The following is a 23,645-nucleotide window of genomic DNA, read 5'->3' as shown; positions in this document are numbered from 1 at the left end:
AAGAAGAAAATGACAGGCATCTGAAACCACACATACTATGGGCTGATCCACACACTGGCCAGAGTAGGAACTTCGTACGCATAGAAGGATCATAAAAACTCATGTACTCCTCACAGGCCCCTAATGCAATGCTTATAGTGGATGGGCAGATAGTTCAGGCAATCCAAGAAGGAGTTCAGCTCTGAGGCTCCTAAGACGTTTCCAGCTAATTTAGATGACTTATTAGAAATCATTGTGGTCTTAGCCCTATGCTTCAAATAGGAACTGAGTAACAGTAGCTCATGTTTTCAACAGCTCAAGTAGAAGAGGAGCAGGTGCAAGCAACCGTCAGACAGCCCCGATCCACAAGTGAGTGATTTGTTTCCTGAACTGTAAAATGTTCAGATTTGACATAGCCACCTCAGTATGGGAGTCTGTGCTGTTTTCACCATTTTCCCACTAGCGATAACCCTTCTATGTTACAAGTATGTATATTTAGTGGCCCATATCCTTTATTCCCCAGTGTCTACTCTCTTCTGCAGCAGTATCTTATTAAAGGTCCTTTGTTAAAGATGGTATAACCAGGGTGGGAAAAGCCTCTCAAAATATATATATTGCCATATGCCTTGAGCCAAATCCTTCAGTGAACTACTGTTATCTGAAATTATATGCAAGATCAAAGCATTTCTTCTAATTATTCTATTGACAGCCAATAGAAAGATTACAGATAACTTCATCTTAATAAGCAACACCCACAGTTTTCTCAGGCTAACTAATTTAATTGGTTACAGGTTAGTTAGGTAATTTCTTATTTACTAACTACAATAGTTAACTCTATAATGACTGAAAGTATAAACAACTTGAAAATATCCCAACAGAAACCGGTTTGCTTGCAAATCAGCTATTACTTACCACAGAATTTGCCATATACCTTCCAGTCATTGAAGAGCCCTGTGGTGCAGAGTGTTAAAGATGCAGTACTGCAGTCCTAAGCTCTGCTCACGACCTGAGTTTGATCCCCGGTGAAAGCTGGGTTTTCAGGTAGCCGGCTCGAGGTTGACTCAGCCTTCCATCCTTCCAAGGTCGGTAAAAAGTCTGCCGTGAAAATGTTGTGAAAGCAATGTAACCCCAGAGTCGGAAACGACTGGTGCTTGCACAGGGGACCTTTCCTTTTCCTTCCAGTCATTATGATGCTTTTCAGAATAGCCTTGTGGTGGAAGTTTCAGATGGGCTAATAGAGGCATAGAAAGCATCCAAGGCTACACAATGAGGTAGAGATGCCAGCATCCCGGTGCAACCTGGGGTTCCCCTGGAATTACAGTTCATCTCCAGACTACAGAGATCAGTTCCCCTGAAGAAAATGGATGCTTTGGAAAATGGACTCTATGGCCTTGTATTCCACTGAGGTCCCTGTCATCCCCAGGATCCATTCCCAAATCTCCAGGAATTTCCCAACCTGGAGTTATCAGCCCTAGCCCACCATCCCTCACTGATGGCCGGGGGGGTGGGGTGCTGGCAACCCTACAGTGAGGCTACGTGGGAGATGGTGAGTTTTCACTCTGCGTTTTCCAAACCCAGTTCTGTAACCCATGGGAAATGCTAGTTTTCAAAAGACAAGGGTGTTTGCAGGCTGAGAGACATGTTACAAATCTGAGGTATGTAGCCACCCCAAGGTCTTTGGGTCAGATGTGTGCCTTGAGTTCTGTGCTGGGAACTCAGTTCAAATCAGGACTGTAAGGCAATGACACATCAACCTTTCCACCCATGCTGTTTTTCTGGCCTGAAATGTTCCTCGGGAGCTGCTGTATGCCTCACTGGGGAAACTTATATGTTCTGTGAAACAAGTTTCCTCAGTGTGCATAGTGTGGGAGGAAGCTGAAGCTCCTTCTCCTGACACTCAATGGTCCTGATCAGAATGTTGCCTGTGTGTGCCTGGGAATTAAGTTCCCAGCAGGAAACTCCCAGAATACATCTGAACAAAAGGACACAGCAGGACGGGGGTGGGGGGACACATTAATTGGCCTTTATTTTGCCTCTGGTCAAAGGGTTGATGTGATAGCTCATGTTCTTTTCTGTCTGTGTGGTTTTAAATCCTCTTTGCTTTTGATTTCCTGAGATATCTTTTCTTTCTTGAAACAGTTGTGACAGGTGAAACACGCTATTATGGGCAGCAGTCAGCCGTGGTCTCTGAACCCGACCAAGGTATGCAGTGATATAATATAATGTAGAATGTAGAATTAGGGCTCTATCAGGGGTGTCAAACATACAGCCCAAGGGCCAAATCAGGCCCCAGAGGGCACCTATCAGGCCCACGAGCAACTCACTGTAATCTGCTTCCTTCTCTCTTGCTTCCTTCTGCATCACAGTTTGCACTGCCAGGCTTGCTCAAACAAATAGGAGCTACAGAGGAAAGCCCGTTTTCTCCATTGGCTGATCAACACATGAAGCAACTTACGTACAAAAGCTTGCAATGCCCAGCCACTTCATGTTTTCCCTTGAGTCTCAGGCTCAAAGCATTGACCATGAGTTTTCTGTGATGAATGTCAGTAAATCAAAAGTAGGTTTGCAACTTACAGATGCACACCTGAACAGCATACTCAAGATTACTACAGCACAGACATTGTCTCCAGATTTTGATGCAATAATTCAGAGCAAGAGATGTCAGTTACCAGAGGCTGTTAAATAAACAAAGTATTGCAAGAGTGCATGTTTTTATGCATGTTTTATTTAAAGTTTTTTAAAAATTTGTGTTTGTCTGTGTCCTTTGTAAAGTTTATATCTCTGTTACCTGACATTACATTTTATGACACACATGCCCCAGCCCAACAAGGTCTCATTTATGTCAGATCCAGCCCTCATAACAAATGTGTTCAACTCTCCTGCTCCACATGTTTTGCACTTTTGATATTTTTTTTTAGCATCAATATTTCCCCGCACTGTTTTTTCTTCAGCACCATTTTGCACGTAGCTGTTTTTCCCCACACTTTGGTTTTTTCGCTCTTTGTAATGAAGGGGCTAATGACATGCCTGCATGAAATATATGTGATCAGATTGCCTGACTTTAATATAAAAATCAATTGTAGGGGGATGGGGGAAATAGCCTCAGTTCCTTCCTAGTTGCAGGAGGAGGAAACTTTTCCCCTCTTGTGTTTTCCCTAATACAAATTGTCCTTCTAAGCAGCTTTAACAAAGAAACAGAAAATGGCAGAAAGTTATCCCCCTGCTTTTGATCCCCGAAGAAAAAGACATAACAGATTTAATATTTTCTGCCTTTTTGTCGCATTTATACTGTTTTGATAGTTCATTTTCTCTATCAGTTCTGCTTACTTTATTTATTCATTTTGTTGTTGTTGTCCTTTACAGGAAATCATATTGCTGTAGCAATACACCCCAGACAAACCACATCCGAGATAGAAAAAGAACGTTCCTTCAACAAAGGTGGGTTCCTGGTTTTTTTAGACCATGATCTTTCCCTTATATTAACAGAAGTGGAGTTACTATATTGGTAATTGTATATGCATTGGGTATATATATTGGGTTCACAAGAGTAGTGTTTTTCCATCTCCATGATCTTGCATGTCTGTAAGGGGTCTGGGCAAATATGAACTTTGATGCTCTGCTTGCGAAGTAGCTGTACTTAAAGTTAGCCTGGCCAGATGCTTCCCTAAATGAATGGGAGGGGGGGGGGAAATCTCTCATGGGCAAAGGAAATGGTTCCTCCTTTCTCTCTCCTTGATTCTCTGTCCACACTTCCCATTATACAGACATGCTTCCTAATACAGCCTTTCCAGGGCAAGTCACTTGCTGACCAACAAACTTTATTAGATTCATAGACCTGATCTAGAGGCACATTCCTGTGCAGATGCAATCTAGCTACAGTGCATCACTTTCAATAAATTTATTTAGATATTTATACTCTGCTTTCCCCCCCTCCAGTGGGAACCCAAACAACTTATAACATTCTTTTTCTGTCTTTAATTTTATCCATATATTATCTGTAATATGTTGACTGTTTCCACATGTGTAGTGTAGTCAGGAGAAACTTTGATTGTCTGGCCAGCCAGAAGTTCTAACTCTTTAGCATTATCCAGGGTGCAACAGAAGGAGGCGAGCTAGAATTGCACCCCCTTTACCATACTATAAATAAATAAATAAACAATACAATGCGTGCTGACTTTCCCAAGGCCACCCAGCATTTATCTCACAGATCCTAGTCCAGCATTCACTTGCATGCACATCCAGTTCTGTTAGTCTTTAAACTGTCACTGGACAAGTGTTGTATTTCATTAGAGTTCTGCATAACTCCTAGTTGTGTGTTTGAGCCTATAGATGCATGCAGAGTCTTCAGATAAATCTTCACCAATTATTTTTTCTTTTCTGGGGCTGATGCAGGAATCCGGGTATTTCCCCACCTCAGAGGGCAAGAGAACAAAGGTATGGCCTCCCCTCCATGTGACAATTGATGTAGGCAAAAGAGAGCTACCATAAAGTCAGAGAGCAATTTAATTTATCTGAAATATTTCTGTTGAGAAGCCAGGTTTCACTAGTACGGTAAGGAAGACCCCAGTGCTGAATTAAACCCTCTGGAGGCCCCCAGGCAGTAGAAATCTCAGGGGCCCCCTTATAAATTATCTCAGAGTTGGAGCACCTGCCTTGCTGCCCACGGCTCCCGCTGCAGCCTGCAGGCACCTTCTCAAAAGCCCCTGTGACAAAGCTGCAGGGGAGAGGCAGAGGGGGGCAAATTTGGTGGTGACATCAGCAGCAGCTGCACCAGGCAAGTTGGGCAAAGAGTGGCCCAGTTACTGGATGCATGTGCAGGCTGGGAGGGCTGCAAGCGGGGGGCGGGGGGGGGGGGGAGAAAGCTGGCCCGGGGCTCCTAAAGGCATGGGGGCCCATAGTTGGCCTAATTGTTAATCTGGTCCTGGAAGACCCAAACTGTTTATTTCTGTTTAGCCATTTCTGTGCCACCTTTTCTGAATTCCATTTGGTTTGAACCCATGTCTCCCTAGTTCAAACCTGACACACTGTAGCTACTACACAAAGGGGGGCTCTCACACTGCTTTTACAGATTGATTTAAAAAAATACTTTAACACTTATTTTTATCTGTTGTTTTCTTGCTGTTTCTACATTAGTATTTAAAGTAGCCGTCAAGCTTGTAATCAGAATGGGATGTGGGTGGACTTCTACACACTTTTGTCCTTTGGCAATTTTTCTGCTATAAGATCCCCCCCTTGACCCCCCCCCAAAAAAACCCCAACCCTTTCCACTGTACTGTGAGAAAATGCACCATTCTTGTTTCCCTTGTAGGGGAAAAAGCATTTTGGAAGGGCATTTTTGTGGTAGAGAAACTGAATAGGCTCAGAAGCTCTGCTGCCACAGTGGTCTTCCATTCAAGACTGGCTTCACTTGTGGATGCAAATAACAAACAGAAATGTCAGCAAAAAAATACACATGACTGAGTGCACATTTCATTTTGACCTGACCTACCCAAACACTGCCTGTGACATTGCTGTAGAGACACTGGTTGCCCAGAGCTACGTCCACCCTAGTTCTCAAGCCGCTGAGCTCAGCGAGTCTTCTACTTCCCTGGCTATAAGGTTGGGGAAGGACAGAATTTATGCTGCCATCTGGTGGCATCATAGAATCTGTGAGTCTGTGCGTTACGTTGCCCAGTGGGGGCCACTGCAGAATTCTTTGGCAACCTGCCTGCTCCAACCCCAAATCATGTAAAGAAGGGTTATCAGATGTCCTCTTTTTTTCTTTTTTCCCCATCCTCCTTTGGGCTCTTAAAAAAAACCTGATGAGAATGTCCTCTTTTTGAGTTGAAAGGTTAGGAATATTCCTAGTTAGTAGTAGGGTTGCCAACCTCCAGGTGGTCGCTGGCCATCTTCCACAATTACAACAGATCTCCAGGCAACAGAGATCAGTTCCCCTGGAGAAAATGGCTTCTTTCAAAGGTGCACGCTATAGCATTATACCCCATTGAAGTCCTTCCTCTTTCCAAACCCCCGCCCTCTAGATCTCCTGGAGCTGGCAATCCATTGCAATGTGTACAATAAAAACACCACAGGTTAACCATCATAATTGCATTTTCCCTCAGTGATTGATTTGCTATGATTATTGAACCTTTTCAAAATGTGAACCTCCAGTTTTCTGAGATATCTTCTTTCCCCACCTATTTTTTAGATTCTTTTACTTTTTACACTACAAGTGAATCACTATCCAGTATATATTTGAAATTATTTTTTAAAATTTCCTGTATTAAGAGTTCCTCACATTTTGACTATATCTGGCTTAAGCTCTGTATTTGTAATCACAGAAGACAGTGGAGATATGGGCGGAACCAATCTGTAAATATATAATGACCGATTCCAGAGAGCCAGTTTGATGTGGTGGTTAAGTGCGTGGACTCTTACCTGGGAGAACCGGATTTGATTTCCCACTCTTCCACTTGCACCTGCTGGAATGGCCTTGGGTTAGCCATAGCTCTGGCAGAGGCTGTCCTTGAAATGGCAGCTGCTGTGAGAGCCCTCTCAGCCGCACCCACCTCAAAGGGTGTCTGTTGTGGGGGGAGAAGATATAGGAGATTGTAAACTGCTCTGAGTCTCTGATTCAGAGAGAAGGGCGGGGTATAAATCTGCAATTCTTCTTCTTCTTCCCCATCAGAGAATCTACAGTAAAGTGATATGAGCAGCTCTGCTATCAATGGAAAGCTGCTGTTAATCAGAGCAGACAGTACCAGCCTTGAAGGACCAAGGAATGACTCAGTGGACGGCAGCTTTCTCTGACTTCTGCTGATTGTTATATTATTTTTTATTTTGTCTGCCACCTTGTTTTCTCCTCTCTGCTGATCTCATGTCAACTATTATAACAATTTTGCAGGATTTCAAGATGATGGGGACCAAGGACCATCATTACTGCAAGGCCAAGATTTGCATGGTAAATACCAATTCATAGAACCATAGAATCTTGGAGTGAGAAGGGGTCATACAGGCTATCTAGTCCAGGATCCAGGATCAGCCAACAGCATCTCTGACAAGTGTTTGTGGTATTGTAAACAGTACCAGATTTATTTTGGCATAAGCTTTTGTAGCATGCTCCGAGCTGAACCCTGAGTGGGATTTATAAATCAATTTGTTTATAAAGCAAAGTACTACTTACTCAATCAGTAGCATACTTAGCAATCATTATGATGTTCCCTCTTACAATAGCTTTGTGAATGATGGTGTTTTACAAATGAATGTTAGGGGCTGGTCCAAAATTTAAAAAAATCCATTCTCAGCTCACACAATAACGTTTTTTTTAAAAGGACCAACCAAATAGGCCGTTAGATTAATGTAAGGCCATATGATGGCAGAGTGGCAACATTTCAGTCCTGGTCTCCCAGCTCCAGCTGATGGAAACACTGGAGATGGTGGATTCTGCCTTGTGCCAGAGGGTTTAATGATTTCAAATCCTTTTGCCTTCAGATTTCTGAGATGTTCTTTTTTGTTGATGAAACAGGACAGATGCACTATGACAAGCAGCAGCCAGTCATTATCTGTGAGCCTGACCAGGGTATGTAGTGCGAACTAATGAATGCTGATATATAAAATACCAGCTTGGAAAGCATAGGAAGGAGATCATAAGTAAGAGAGGCCAAAAATAAAGAGATTAGTCTTAAGGTGTTTAGCAGGCAGTTAGAACTGGGACTTCACAGAATATTCTCCAGTCTTAATTTGCATGGGAAAACTAGCAATTTTGATGGAACGGAAATACCTTCTCAGACATGCTTAGATGTGTGAGTATTTGCTTTCAGAAATCCTGTTCAACATCTTTTTGTTCTGTAGTGTTTTCTTTGGTTGCATTTACACAGGGTTAACTCGCGAGAGCATTTGGAAGTGAGGTGGGAGCTGGTGGAATCAGTGTCTTCTGCCCCTATTCTTGTTCTGCTTGCTGCTGCCCCTCCCCCTTTTCTCCACTGCCCCTGAACAAAAGTAAAGATGTAAGGCGATTTTGGTGGGATTGTCCTGTTGCCTGGAAACTCCCTTTTCCTCCCTCCCTTTCCTGACCAAGTTATGCTAGAATGCTACAGTGCAGCTCAGTGGAGGGGGGGGCGCTTTAAAAGGCTAAAGGGGGAAGGGAATACAGCACCCCCAGTGGTGGCCATGGGTAGAGCAGTCAGATGAATTATCCACCCACAGCCACCTTTAGTCAGTTTCCACTTTGAACCATATTTAAAAAAAATTGTTCTAGTTTAAAGAGAAACTCCTAAGAAATCAATGAGTGGAGCTCAACATAAGCATAATGTTGTATAGATGTCCTAATTTAATTTGCTGAATGGAACTTCCTGCAGGAATGGGTGTTTCTGGATATTTAGGGCTACTTTAGCACCTGCATTTAGTACCATTCGGTAGCATCATTTTAATTCCATGGGTAGCTAGATGAAGAAAAAGAAAGCGCATAATTGTCCTAGTGCAAAAGCATAATTGATTACTACTTTTATCCTTGTTTTGGTACAATATGTTTATTGTGATTTTAGCTGTTTTGAAGTTGATTTTATTGCTCTTTGTAAAAATATGGGTAATAAGTGACATAATTATAAGCTGCTTTGTGTGTTATGGTATACAGGTACAAACACATATTACACCCTTAATAAATAATGAACTGTTTCCTTACATGACTACTGAGCAGTTTTTCTTTGGATCTGACTGATCCCGTAGAAAAGAAATAAGAACATAAGAAGAGCCCTGCTAGACCAGATCAACAGTCCATCTGGTCCAGCATCTTGCCTCACCCAGTGGCCAACCAGTTCCTCTGGACAGCCAACAATAGGGCATAGAGGCCAAGACTGCCCTGTGATGTTGCCTCCTGGCTCTGGGATGCAGAAGTTTAGTGCCTCTGAATCAAGCGGTTACCCTTAGTCACATGGCCACAGATAGACTTATTTGCCATGAAACTATCTAATCCCCTTTTAAAGCTGTTTATTCCTGTGGCTATCACTACATCCCCTGGCAGCAAATTTCACATTGTAATCACTCTCTTGGTTCGTTCACACTACACTAAATAATGTGTTTTTCATCCGGATTTTTGCTATTCTTACACAGTAAAATCCGATGTAAAACAAATTATACTGTGTAGTGTGAATGCATCAAAAGTGTAAAGAAGTATTTTGTCCATCTTGAACCTGCTGCCCATCAGTTTCATAGGATGCCCTTGAATTCTAGTATTTTGTGGAAGCGAGAAAAATTCTCTGCCAACTCTCTCAGGCATAATTTTATAAACCTCTGTCACGCCCCACCTTAGTCATCTCTTTTCTAAACTGAAAAGTCTACATTGTTTCTGTTCATTTCCTTATGATTTTTCTCTTTGCTTCAAACCCTTATGTTCTGTTTTGCATATGACAATTCTGTAGAATTTCAAGATTATGAGGAAGAAAGGTCATCTTTGCCAGATGAACCAGACTTATATGGTAGACAAAATTTGTATGGTAAGTAACACTGAAAGAGTGAGCTTTAAGTCACAAAAGTATACAACTTGAAAATTTTATTCTAACACTTCCTTGTACATCTAATGATCTGAATTTGCTTCTAGTCGAGAGACTTTGTTTCCATATTTGCCTCTTCTCATCTGTTAAGATCTGCTGAGGATGAGACTTGTACAGTGCCTTTCTTTTGCACTATAACCTGTTTCTCTCCTCAAAATAAACCTCCAGTTTATGTTTCACCAAACAGAATGTATATTGTGACTCACCTGCAACAATGAGTTGACCCCCATGTCGGAATAAAGAGGCAGACACAAGTGAGTTGGTAAAACTATGGGCCATTTTATTAAATAAACATAGCAACAGCAAGGGCAACTAAAACTGCGGCCAGGTCAGGGCCAGGGGTCTCCACAGACCGCTCCCCTGCCTTTTTCATGGGCAAGAGACCCGGCCGCCTAGCCAGAGCTGTGTGCCACAGTTCCTGTCAGGCAGGCCCAGCAGGGAGGCCCGCACCAGAGGGCCCAGTCACCAGATGTGCATCTCAGCAAAAGGCACCCATCCAACCGAGTCTCCAGGACAGTCTGCATTCACACACCTCGGGTCACCAATACCCAAAGGTTGATCCTGCCAGACCCCTAACTCCCCAAAAGGGGGAGGCTAACCGGTCCTCCCCAGGCAGCATGGTACCATAAACCCAGTAAAACCTGCCCTCAAAAGTGACCAACCTATAATAAGGCACCTTCCCAAAGCCAATTCCACAATCCACTGATATGCTATGCAGGGTAGACAAAAAACACACCCCAGACATAAGCCAAACTGCTGGGGAGTAAAAAATTTCTACCCGGCCCCTCACTCAAAGAGGCAACCAGAAAATGCCTACATAACAAACAGGGAGGACGGGAGGGCCAGCGATCGTTGAGGGACTGAACGTGAGGGGATGAAGGCTTCCAAAGTCAGGCTAAAGCCCCGCCCCCAAAAGACGCGCCTAAAGCGCACTTCCCCGTCCGCTCTCCCTCCAGGGAGGCAAACGATCCCCGCCAGCCTAGCTGCAAAGCGGCAGGCTGACGGAGATTCAATTGCCCCCCAAGTCGGAATAAAGAGGCGGACACAAGTGAGTTGGTAAAATTATGGGCCTCTTTATTAAATAAACATAGCAATGGCAAGGGCAACCAGAACTGGGGCCAGGTCAGGGCCAGGGGTCTCCACGGACCGCTCCCCTGCCTTTTTCACGGGCGAGAGACCCGGCCCCCTAGTCGGAGCTGTGTGCCACAGCTTCCGTCAGGCAGGCCAAGCAGGGAGGCCCGCACCGGAGGGCCCAGTCACCAGACGCGCGTCTCAGCAAAAGACACCCATCCGACCGAGTCTCCAGGACAGTCTGCATTTACACACCTAGGGTCACCAATATCCAAAGGTTGATCCTGCCAGACCCCTAACTCCCCAAAAGGGGGAGGCTAACCGGTCCTCCCCAGGCCGCATGGTACCATAAACCCAGTAAAACAACTAAGGCCAAGTCTCTACTTAGGGCTTAGCACCCACCGATAAACCCAAAGCCAACACCAGCCCTTGCCGAAGATCCCTCAGGAAAAGCATATTACCCTTTTCCAAGAGATGCACCCCATCCCCTCTGTAGAGATCAGGATATTCCGTAGAAATATCTGGATGGGGCAAATAGTGGCCCAAACCACCCTCCAATGCCTTACAAATCTCCTTATTTGCTCTATAACGAGCCCTCTCTATCCCAGCTGGATTCCAAGCACTGCGCCACACCAAGCGCAGAATCATGGCTAACCAGACTATGATGGTACCGGGCCATCTCTTCCTAATGTACTTGAAATCATCTCGAGCTTGCAAGATCAAAGCCTTGCCTTTAATCACCCGAGATCATTCCCCCCCCCCCAGGTGAATAATTAAAACCTGAGGAGGCGGGACCACACTCCCATGAAATAAAAGTGGAAGCAAACCAGGCCACTGAAGACCCTGGCGCCCCCGCCATTCAATAGTAACATATTGGCTGAGCCCCAGCTGAGAGCCAACAGAAGTTTTCCGAGCTTGATGTGCCACCCAAAACACATAACTGTGCCCACAGATGAGAACTTGGCTCCTCCGGCCAGGAACAACAGCATCTAAAAAGAGAAACAGACAAGTTATAAAACCCAAATCTTAAACTACCCAGCTCCCAATAACAAAGCTAAGAGTGGAGCAAAGGGCAAATATAACACTTATAAGCCTGAGACCACCAACGGCCAAGGCGCTGGATGGACGAAGAAGAATATCCCAAGGCCGCGGAAGTAGAGGCCGCCCCAATTATAAAGGAGTGGGTACTAAACCTCACTCCAGACACCCCCAACAGAGCTAAGGCCCTAGACGTCACCGCCCAAAACTGATGTTTTGTCAGAGGGCTGCCTCCAGAATGACAAAACAACAACCCTTCGCAGCCTCCCCACACAGCCAAGTAATCAGCCAATGAGGAAACCGGGCAAGGCTCCACCTCTGAACATGGACCCAACTCCACTACAGTCCCAATGCCCTGTTGGTCTGACTTGGAACGCCGGACAGTAAGAGCCGCCTTACCCCTCGATAACCTAACATCCCTAAGCAACAAAGCCCTGCTGGAAACATCATTCCTGGAGCTTGCCACTAACTCACTGATCCTAAGCGCCCCCAAAAGGCCACCAAAGAGGCTGCATGAAACAAAACAGCCTCAAAGTGAGATGCACAAACTGCACTCCAAACCCCCTTCAAACCCCTAAGAATCTCAGGAGACATAGGGTTCCTGGTGTCAGGACTAGGCCTGACCTCTCTGGACCACCCTTCCAGCAACTTTCGAATACAAAAATCTGCTGTTTCCTCCTTATACCCTAACGCCTTGCTAGCAAAAGCAAGCGCGGACAGGTGTCCTCTAATTGATTGCACGGCCAATCCCTTACCTTTTAAGGAAACACAGTAATGGAGCAACTGCTCCACTGGGAGGGGCCAAATAATGCGATACCCTACCTCGGCCCTAAAGCCTTCAAACTGCCACACTGCACGTTCGTAAGACTTCCTGGTGCTAGGCGCAATGGCTAGGCCTATCGCTCTGCATGCCTCGGCTCTCCAATCAGCCATAGCTCCTGGGGCATTGGTGCTGCGTCTTGATCGGCCTCTGGGGCCAGCTGACGAAACCTCTCCATCTGCTTACGAGAGAGAGCGTCAGCCACCCTGTTATTCACCCCAGGAACATGCTTGGCCAAAAACAAAATGTTAAGCCGCAGACAACGCAGAGTGAACACCCTCACCAACCTCATAACCTGTTGCGATTTGGATGAAAGGGAATAACATGAACCACCCGCCATGTTATCACACCAAAAATGTACGGTGCGATCAACCATGTTGGTCCCCCACAACCAAACCGCAACTAAAATGGGAAAAAATTCTTAAAAAGTGAGATCTCTGCACACACCAGCCTGCACCCGTGAATCTGGCCACACCTCCATGCACCACTGTCCATGGAAGTAGACCCCGAAACCTAAAGACCCAGCAGCATTGGACATGACCTGAAGCTCCGCCTCCAGTCTCATGTCCTCCCTCCAAAAAGAAACCCCATTAAAGGATTCCAAAAACCTCTGCCACACCTGCAGGTCCTCCCTCATGCTGCTAGTAACCCTAGTCCTATGCTGGGGCAAGCACAGGCCCACGATAGCATCACAAAACCTGTACAGAAAGGCCCTTCCAGGAGCAACCACTTTGCAAGCAAAATTAAGGTGCCCCACTAACTGCTGAAGCTCAAGAAGCGTAACCTTCTTCTTGAGGAGGAAAGGCTTAATCTTACCCCTTAAATCCTCCAGCTTCTGACCAGGAATCCTGGAGGATTGCGCTAGGGTGTCCAACTCAATACCCAAAAACACAAGGCATTGGGCCAGGCCTTCCGTTTTCTCCTCGGCTAATGGCACACCCAACTCAGTGGCCAGCTCAATAAAACCGGACAACAACTGAGCGCAACGTCCAGTACCCGCAGGACCCACAAACATAGTCATCCAAGTAATGGACAACATCCTGCAAACCCACTTTCTCACACACAGCCCATTCCAGGAATGTGCTGAAACACACAAAAGCAGCACATGATACAGAGCAGTCCATAGAAGAAGAAGAAGATGATGATATTGGATTTATATCCCGCCCTCCACTCCGAAGAGTCTCAGAGCGGCTCACAATCTCCTTTACCTTCCTCCCCCACAACAGACACCCTGTGAGGTGGGTGGGGCTGGAGAGGGCTCTCACAGCAGCTGCCCTTTCAAGGACAACCTCTGCCAGAGCTATGGCTGACCCAAGGCCATGCTAGCAGGTGCAAGTGGAGGAGTGGGGAATCAAACCCGGTTCTCCCAGATAAGAGTCTGCACACTTAACCACTACACCAAACTGGCAAAGCCCTGTCCATGTAAAATTGCCCCACAAAAGAAAAACCCAAAAGCTCAAAATCATCCGGATGGACAGGGAGAAGGCAAAATGCAGATTTGATATTGCATTTTGCCAGCTCAGCCCCCTGACCACAGTGTTGAACGATGCCCATGGCCTGATCAAAGGTAGTATACCTAACAGAACAAAGCTCCTCGGGAATCCCATCATTAACAGAAGAACCCTTGGGATAAGAAAGGTGGTGAATCAAATGAAATTCACCAGGAGCCTTCTTAGGTACCACCCCCAAAGGGGAAACTCTAAGGTTAACCACTGGAGGACTAGAAAATGGACCCCAAACCCTGCCCTCAGCCAACTCCTTGGCAATCTTGGCCTCCACTACATGTTCTAAACCTTTAACCAAACTAAGGTTTCGAGACCAAGTTGGCACCCGAGAACCATAAGGAAGCAACCTAATTGAGACAACCACTGTTCTAACTTTGTTTGAACTACTTTCCATGTTTACTTCCAGCTTACCCATGGGATAAAACCAGTCTAAAGTCAATGCCAATAGACTTGCAACAGTTTAAGAAGTTGGATGCGTATGCATCAAAGGTAAGCCTTACTTTACTGTCATGCTGTATGGCTGGGATCTTAAGATGTTCCATATGACTTTGTTTTTGATGATACTACTCAAGGATACATTCTTGACAGATGCTTTCTAAATCTGTCCATATCAAGAGACACAATGGAACTCTCATGAATCCTGGCACAAAAGTTTCTTTATTGCACACTATATTATTTTGGGTTAACATCATTTCTCTTGCTGCTCTGATTAGCTATTCAAGAAATAAACTGGGGTCAGGGAAAACTGCTGTTCACAGATCCCCTGCTATCAGGTTTAGTTAAGTCCTAAGTAAAAAAGGTAAATCTGGTACATTTGGACCAAGTTGAACAGTTCCTGAGGATCAAGTTCTTAACAAATAAAAGAAGATAGGAATAAGGAAGGATGCTAGTAGAAGATAGTCTTCCTTTATGTTTTCACCATATTTTCTCCTTACGAACCAGGTGAATGTCACTAGCAGCGTGAAAGACCTAGTGAGTGTCCTGCTGCAAGAAGCTCAGAGTGACCTGGAGAAACTCCGAGCCATTTGGATATGGATTTGCTGTCATATAGGTAGTTATGGGGATGGATCTCCCACTCCTGTCCTACCATGCCACTGAGCAAAGTTTGGAGGCTTCTTGGAAGAAGGTTGAATCCATGTCATGGATTCTACCATTTTTGTTATAGCCTTCATGAAGAGGTTCAACAGCTAAAACTTTTCTGCTATCATATTATGTTCATGCTTGAAGGATGGTGTGTGCATGTTCAATTTGTTCTCCTTCTGCCTATCATGCAGCTGTCAAAAGCATATGAGTCCTATAAGAGCAGGACATTTTTAGAAGATCCCAGGAATTATCACAAGGGTCTGCAGAGAATTCCCATTCAGAAATAGTTGTCCCATCATAGAAGAATGCTTGGTTCAGGAGTAATGCTACCCTAGGGCTACCTGCCCCTGGTTGGGAAATTCCTAAAGGTTTGGGGATGGAGCCTAGGGAGAGGAGGACTTGGGAAGGGAAGGATCTCAGAAGAGGTACAATGCCATAGTCTACTCTCCAAGCAGCCATTTCCTCCAAGGAAATATAGTTTGGAAATATAACGGATTCTGGGAGATCTCTAGGACTCGTGGAGGTTGTCGACCCTTTGTGATTACCCTCTGCCATGGCAGCAATTTGTGACTGGTCCTGCTCTTGGGTTGCCAAGTCTGACTCAGGAAATATCTGGGGACTTTGAGGGTGGAGCAAGAAGACTTTAGGGGTGGAGCCAGGAGCAAGGTTGTGACAAGCATGATCAAATGCTGAAGGGAGTTCTGGCCAGCACATTTAAAGGGACCATGCTCCTTTTAAATACATTCCTTTCAATGGAAATAATGGAGGATGGGAGCACCTTCTTTTGAGGCTCATAGAATTGGTCCCCCTGGTCCAATCTTTTTGAAACTTTGGGGGGGGGGGGGGGTTGAGGAGAGTCACCATATGCTATGCTGAAAATTTGGTGCTTCTTTTTTTTTAAAAAAACCCCAAAACTCCAGAGCGCCAGATACCCATGCTGAGTGGACATCCCCCCCCCGCTTTCTATTAACCCTGAAGCAGGGGGGAAGGCCTCCAAGCAGGGGGATCTCCTGCCCCAATCTGGGGATTGGCAACTCTACCCTGCCACTATGGCAGCCATTTTGAGGTGACAGCCATCCACTACCTCTTCTCAAAACTCCACAGGCTTATCATGCTTAGGGACCCCCTCTTCTAGTCTAATCTTAGCACTAAATATATAGGAAGTGCAGAAAGCAATCATTTTATGATCAGATAACAGATTCAACTTAACAGAAGGCTTCTTAATGCAAGTAGTACTTTGAGGCTGTTCAGTGAAAAGAACTATTGACTTCACTAAATAACGACAATAATTTATCATGTTGCCCATTGCCTTCCAAAGCACAGCCTTAATCAAAGACCAGATACTTTCCATTAAGCATGGAATCCCCTCGGGGTGGTTTTGATTTTTAAAAAATGACTTTTTCCCCTTAGCAGGTGTGCACTGATTAACCATTCAGATTCACTGAACCCATATGGGGATGTTGCAGGCTGCATCTTATGAGTCTCTCAAGGCTGATATATTACAATTGTTTTTATGCCTCCAGAATATGATGTGAAAGGCTATCATGACAAAACTAACAGCTCTTGTAAACCAGCAGATGTCCTTCGGTCAGGAAAGAGTGTTTGTGCTGGCTATGCTGGGCTCTTTAGACAAATGTGCAGGTACCGTAATTTGCAGTACTAAATAAAACTAGAAATATCTCTTGTCAATCTACCATTACTGTGCCAATTGGGGGGGGGGGGGTGTCACTCATATTTTCTAGGACACATTCAGTTGTAATTGGTGGCCAATATGGAGCGCTGGGAATGCTTTCTGCTTAACCAAAGAAAACAGAAGCCTGTGTCTAAGGGCTGGAACACTTTTCCTATAAAGAAAGGTTAAAGTGCTTGGGGGTCTTTAGCTTGGAGAAACTATGACTGTGGGGTGACATGATAGAGGTTTATAAGATTTTGCATGGGATGGAGAAGGTAGAGAAAGAAGTACTTTTCTCCCTTTCTCACAATACAAGAACTTGTGAGCACTCAATGAAATTGCTGAGCAGTTGAGTTAGAATGGATAAAAAGAAGAGTGATTAACACATGGGATTCATTGCCACAGGAGGTGGTGGCAACTACAAGCATAGACAGCTTCAAGAGGGGATTGGATAAACATATGGAGGAGAGGTCCATCAGTGGCTATTAGCCACATCATATTGTCAGAACTTTCTGTCTGGGGCAGTGATGCTCTGTGTTCTTGGTGCTTGGGGGGAGGGTGACAGTGGGAGGGCTTCTAGTGTCATGTTGCTGAATATCATTTCTGCCCCCCCTTCAGTATTGCAGGGATCCAATGCAGGGAATTGTCTGGCTACTCCAAAGGGCATGGATATAAACCAGGACACGTTTTTCAGGGGGACACTGATCATGCTTGGAATGCTGTTTTCCTCCACGGAAAGTGGCACCTTTTGGACAGCACCTGGGGAAGTGGGACTGTGGATGACTCTTGTACCAAGTTCACTTTCAGGTAAGGCCCAGTACATTGGGATGCGGTAGGAAGACCTGCCACAGTGTAGGCTGCAATGTGGAGGGCTGGAGGCAGTCACCTCCAGCCGGTTTGCCATTTCTTTCTTTACTGGGAACAAAGTTGGTGACCCCCATAAGCAGCACGACTGATCTTTCTGAACAGATCCAGGAGAAATCCAGCTGTAAGTGGGGGTATGGGAGACACTGAGGACTACTTGGGCTCTGATAGTCATCCATTTGTCTTTCTTATTTATATTGTAGCGCTTAAAGTGGCTTCCAAAAAACCCCAGAATAAAGTTAGACTCTAGTGACGCCCTTAAGACCAACAAAGTTTTATTCAAGATATGAGCTTTCATGTGCATACACATGCATCTTCAGATATAAAACTCATAATTTGAATAAAACTGCAGACCAACCCTGGATCTCCCTTCCAAAACAATCAGTCATTTAAAAACACAACTAAATGCTACCAGTTAGAATAAATAGTACCAGAATCCAACCAGAAGGTCTCTGCTTTGCACTGTTTTCTAATAAGTGGCATAGATGTCACAACCAACACACAGGACTGGATCATAAGCAGGGCTGGCAGAAGAAAAAGAAGACGACTGCAGATTTATACCCCACCCTTCTCTCTAAATCAGAGACTCAGACCCATGAGTTACAATCTCCTATATCTTCTTTCCCTACACCCTGTGAGGTGAGTGGGGCTGAGAGAGCTCTCCCAGAAGCTGCCCATTCAAGGAGAACTTTTGTGAAAGCCATGGCTAACCCAAGGCGATTCCAACAGCTGCAAGTGGAGGAGTGGGGAGTCAAACCCAGGTTTTCCCAGATAAGAATCCACACACTTAACCACTACACCAAACTGGCTGGATTCCATGGTATTATACTGCATTGAAGTCCAGCTCCCTAGGCAAGGCTAACTTCTGGCACACACACACACACACACACACACATCCTGACTGATAACATCACCAAGTCACATGGGGGTGCCCAATTTGGTACCCTCAGAAGGCTGGCACCCTAGGCAATTGCCTAGTTTGCCTAGTGGCAGGGCCAGCCCTGGTCATCAGCCTACATGGGCAATGTTGGTATAGCTTTGGCGATCCTAGAGGCTGGAGCATTGCAAGAGAGGGTGGCCCCTGTCTCACACAAGCACATGCACACTGAAATGCAACTTGCATGGAGCCACTGCAGTCATTTTTCAGAGATGGTGCTGTTTGGGGAGTTCATTCAGCAAAAGGTAAAATATGGTAGAATGTCACTGACCAATTCAGGGACAAGGGACCTTTACATTTGTCCTACGGAGACATTTCTGTTTTGAAAGCAAGTAGGACTAAGTCTTCCAGAAGCTATTGTGGATTCCCTATTGAAATGGCCAGGAGCTGTAGCAGAGTACTACCAAGTTCTTTGTTTCAGTGGTGCTTCTACAGGGGAACTTTCCAGCGAGTGGTACCTTTAAAAGAATAGCCTTTAAATACAATTTGAATGAAAATATTAAAAAGTAGAAAAAGAATTTGGACAAACATTTCCATCTTGACATGAAAAGTACCCAACAGAAAAGTCATTGGGCCTCAACAATCTCAATGCCATGCTTTTGCCAGCATGTAATGGCTAGCCAAGAGAGCCCTGTGGCACAGAGTGGTAAGATGCAGTACTGCAGTGCAAGCTCTGCTCACAACCTGAGTTCAATCCTGGCAGAAGCTGGGTTCATGTAGCCAGATCAAGGTTGACTCAGCCTTCCATCCTTCCAAGATCGGTAAAATGAGTACCCAGCTTGCTGGGAGGAAACTGTAGATGACTGGGGAAGGCAATGGCAAACCACCCTGTAAAAAGTTGACCAAGAAAGTGGCATGATGGGATGTCACCCCATGGGTCGGTAACAACTTGGTGCTTGCACAGAGGACTACCTTTACCTTTAATGGTTAGCCAAGTGCTGAACTTGGATTGGGGAGACCTGGATTCAAATCCCCACTTGGCCAGATAGCTCATTGGATGATCTTAGGCCAGTGAAATTCTCTATGGACCAAACTGCATGCTATGATTTTAAATGGAGCGTGTCTCTGTCGTCATGACGACTCTGACAGTCGCACAGCAACTATAAAGGAACTTGTTGCTGAAACACATGGGGTCCCAATTCATATTGGGACTGCATGGTGGGTAGGGGAAGGGACTTCAGTCGTCTCTCCTTTGCTATTTTCCTGACCTGAAACAGCCCACGGCATAAGACAGAAGGATGAAGTGCCTTCACTCCCTGCTCTACAGTTACAATCTGAATTTTGGCCCCATACACTTGGGAAACAAATTCTCTTGCAGCTCACAGAGGACTGTCTTGAGTCAAAGTCAGGCTGGGGCAACCCAGACACAGTGCATTCAAAATCGTAATATGTAATATGGCCCTTAGCCTTAACGCACTTCACATGGTTGTCATGATGATAAAATGGAAAAAGGGAGGGCTATGTTGGTCTGAGCTGCTTGGAGGGAAGGTAGGATAAAAACATAATTAATCTCTGAAATTCAATACAATATAGCGATTCTCATAGCATCTATTTAACATCTCTGCTGCCTTTCATATTTATAGTTTCATTGACTGCAGATGATTTTACTATCCCATTCATTTATTTCTGAGTTCTATACTCCCAGGCTTAAGAGCTAGGAATGAGACATGGATCACTTGCTGATTGCAGATTTACTAACAGCCTCAAAGCGAAGCATTGTGAAGAACTGGCCCAAGGATAAGCTTTTTTGCAGCAAGGATTTCTTGACATTGATCTGTAGGAAGTTTTGTCTGCTCATCTCCAGAGCTTGCTTCCTAAATGCTGTGATGCTCTGTGATGTTTCAGTGGAGCACAGTTGGCTTGGTGTCAGACTAAAGCCTGGGAGACCCACATTCAAATCCCCGTTAGAACCAGGAAGCTTGTTGGGCAGCCTCCGACCAGTCACTGTTCTTTAGCATAAACATAATGATCTCACAGTGTTGCTGTGGAGGTAAAATGGAAGAGGGGAGACATGTAGGGTTGCCAGCTCCCAGTTGGGAATTAGCTAGAGATTTTGGAGGTGGAGCCTGAGGAAGGCAGGGTTTGGGGAGGGACTTCAATGTGGTATAACGCCACGGAGTTCACCTTCCCAAACAGCTATTTTCTCCAGGTGAACTGATCTCTGTTGCCTGGAGATCAGTTGTAATCCTGGAGCTCGCCAGCCACCGCCTGGAGATTGGCAAACCTAGGACATGTGAACCTCACCCTAAGCTCCTTGGAAGAAGACTGTGTAAAGATGGGATTGATTTGCACTTTCTGCTTGAGATTGCTTTATTCTTGTTTCAGATACAATGACTTTTACTTCCTGACCCATCCCGCTCTCTTTGTTACTGATCACTTCCCGGAAGACCATGAATGGCAGTTACTGGAACCACGCCTGACTCTGCAGCAGTTTGAATGCAATATACGGTTCCGATCTGAATTTTATGCAGAGGGGCTGGTTGCAGCAACTCCAGCAACGGCAGTCATTCAAACAGGTAAAGACAGCAATAAGCATTTTGTCATCCCCTCTTTCTTTGTATTAACGCAACTGCATTGATGAAGCACATCCACATTGTTTAAGGGGCAGCATAGGGGGTTGCTGGTGTCACACTACCCCCAACTGATGGCTGCTGTGGGCAGGTCTTTCTTTGTATAAAAAGCCCAGCAGGAACTCATTTGCACATTAGGCCACACCCCCTGAAGCCAAGCCAGCTGGAACTGCATTCCAGTGCATTCCTGCTCAAAAAAAGCCCTGGCTGTGGGAGGGGAAGACTGATGCCAACACCAGGGCTCTTCATATAGGGTTGGTCTCTTAAGTACTTGCCTGGCACTCCATGTTGGATGAAGAAGAGCAGATGGTGGCAGCTCTTAAACCCCTGCCCAGTGTCCAGCTGGATGACAGCAGGCAGGGCCTGGAGCCAGATGATGCCAAAACAAAATGGCTCTTGACAGTAGCCAGGGGATGGAAGGGGAGATAGGTCTGCTGGCATCAGGGTGGATACCAGCTGTCTCTATTCCTGGTTGGGCTAGGTCCTATCCAAGGTGGTAGTTTCAGACAGAGGTCTTCTTGAATCTTCAGGGAAGATCACACCAAAGCCTCGTGGGTAAGCAGAAAGCCAGGCCCTTGCTTGAGTTAAAAGGGGGAAGGGAGGCAACTGATAAGGACATGGTGGGCTTTAGTTCCTGCTACTGGAAGGAGGAGGGCCAGAGGGAGAAGAGGAGAATTAGGGTGCTTGCCAGCTAGGGTTGCCAGCTGCCTACTGAGGATGGAGGAACTCCTACTGTGTTCATGCCCTCTGATGTCTGCTGGAGGAAAATAGGGAGGACTGTTAAATTGGGCCACCTGAAGAACATCTTTCTTCAAGTTAATTCAGTGGGATTTTCAATATGTGGGAATGTTCAGAAACTACTTATGTAACATTTTTTGTCAGAAATAACATATGTGCACACAAATGTAGGACACCAGAACTGTCCAGGTCCACTTTGAGAGCCTCCATTCGAGATAATATCTCTCATGCCACCAAGAAAGTCTGTTTGGTGCAGTCACAAATTCTCTCAGAGCTATTCTCTCAGGAGCAGTTCTCTCAGAACTCTCTCAGCCCCACCTACCTCACAGGGTGTCTGTTGCGGGTAGAGGAAGGGAAGGAGATTGTAAGCTATTCTGAGCGAAGGGCAGGGTATAAATCCAACTTTTCTTCTTCATCATCTTCTTGAAATATTTTTTACTTTTTTTTGTTTCACAGAAAATGGCAAAGCAATAATTTTCGTTGAAAGTCGTTCTCCAACATTGTTCTTGTTTAAATTGAACGAGGCAGAGAAGAATTGTTTAATGACACTCCAGAGTAATGGAATGAAGCTTGAAGTGTATCCCCAGCAGACAGGGACTCACTCTTTGAAGATCTACTCAAAACTCTTCAAAGACACAAAAGAGAGTTACAGTCAAGTGTTAGAATACTCACTGAAGTGCAGCTCTGTGGACAAGAGCATTTGTTTGCCCAAAGACCTCATCCAGCCGGTGGGACCCAGTTGGCTGTCAGAGCAGGCGGGGATCCTGAAGGCCTTGCCTTCTGGTCCAACTATCCACACAGATGATGGTCGCTGTGTTGTCACTTTCACTCAGACTAAAGATCTGCATTTCTTTGCCACACTCAAGTCCGATAACAGCAGAATACCTGAGGACATGATGAGGCGTCACGTCTGGAAAACCTGTCAGGGAAACCAGGCTGAGCTAAAGATCCACCTTCCCCATGCAGGACACTTTGCTCTTCTCATCTGGGCCAATCAGACATCCGATTCAGATGACCACCACTGTGCCCTCAGCTACCTCCTCTCCTGCCCAAATAAGAATGTGACGTGGCCAGTTTTCCCACAGAGATTTATGAACTGGGAGGACAACTATGAGTTATTGGCCCCTCTTGCAGGTGTCCTGCCAGCCAACTGCCAGGTGCAGTTTAAACTCAGGCTGCCAGGAATATCGCAAGCAAAAGCTGAATGTGGTGGAAAGAGTCATCCCTTGACTCTGAGTGGAGGTGGTTTCTGGGAGGGAGCCTGTAACACCTCAGGTGGGGAAAAGGTGGTTGTCACCATATCTAAAGATGGTGGCAATTCCCTCTGGTATTTGTTGGAGTACAAAGTGGAGATTCATTAGCACAGATCATAGAGAAGCCATTGGGTGGACAGGCTCTCCAGTCAAGATTTTTGACTTGTGCTTTATGGACCATCAATCCAGCCCTCAGTTGCCCTGTCAATAAAACATACTCATAATTTCTGTCTCATTGTGCACATATTCCAGATCCTAACATTCAATCACGTAGTGAGACGAAGAGACAGAATTCCACATTGCCACACAGATTGATGGCAGTGACTTGATTTTCAATAGCTGGTTTTTGTCTCTGTGTCACACCCCAGTATTCCTTGGAGGTCTCCCAGCCAAATACTACCCAGAACCAACCCTGTTTAGCTTCTGAGATCTAATGAGATCAGGCTAGCCTGGGCTATTCAGGTCAGGGATTTCAGTGGAACAAAGTAGGAGTCAAGTCCATTTTTAAGACCAACAAAGTTTTAATCAGAACGTAAGCTTTCGTGTGCTCCAAGCACACTTCACCAGATGAGGAATCAGGTACAATGA

The 23,645-nt window shown here is 45.4% G+C and overlaps 1 protein-coding gene across 1 annotated transcript; it reads left to right on the top strand.

Annotated features, from left to right (window-relative positions):
* Window positions 1–281: 281 nt before the first annotated feature.
* On the top strand, window positions 282–23,261 carry LOC132571996 (kyphoscoliosis peptidase-like). Its single transcript, XM_060238789.1, has 11 exons — window positions 282–348; window positions 2,119–2,181; window positions 3,343–3,417; window positions 6,863–6,919; window positions 9,375–9,449; window positions 14,347–14,429; window positions 14,883–14,991; window positions 16,547–16,664; window positions 17,314–17,502; window positions 20,822–21,012; window positions 22,261–23,261. Exons 1-11 carry the CDS (start codon window positions 282–284, stop codon window positions 23,163–23,165), a joined length of 1,932 nt encoding a protein of 643 aa, XP_060094772.1. The 3' UTR covers window positions 23,166–23,261.
* The last annotated feature ends 384 nt before the right edge of the window (window positions 23,262–23,645 follow it).

This window comes from Heteronotia binoei, chromosome 5 (assembly GCF_032191835.1).
Source record: "Heteronotia binoei isolate CCM8104 ecotype False Entrance Well chromosome 5, APGP_CSIRO_Hbin_v1, whole genome shotgun sequence".
Lineage (NCBI taxonomy): Eukaryota > Metazoa > Chordata > Lepidosauria > Squamata > Gekkonidae > Heteronotia > Heteronotia binoei.
Note: the sequence above shows the minus strand (reverse complement) of the source record. Positions and strands in the feature narration are given on the sequence as shown.

Coding starts and splice junctions, on each gene's coding strand:
- LOC132571996 (XM_060238789.1), top strand. CDS start 282: ATGTTTTCAACAGCTCAAGTAGAAGAGGAGCAGGTGCAAGCAACCGTC. Junction 349..2,118: donor CAGACAGCCCCGATCCACAA/GTGAGTGATTTG, acceptor TTCTTGAAACAG/TTGTGACAGGTGAAACACGC. Junction 14,430..14,882: donor TGGATGCGTATGCATCAAAG/GTAAGCCTTACT, acceptor CTTACGAACCAG/GTGAATGTCACTAGCAGCGT.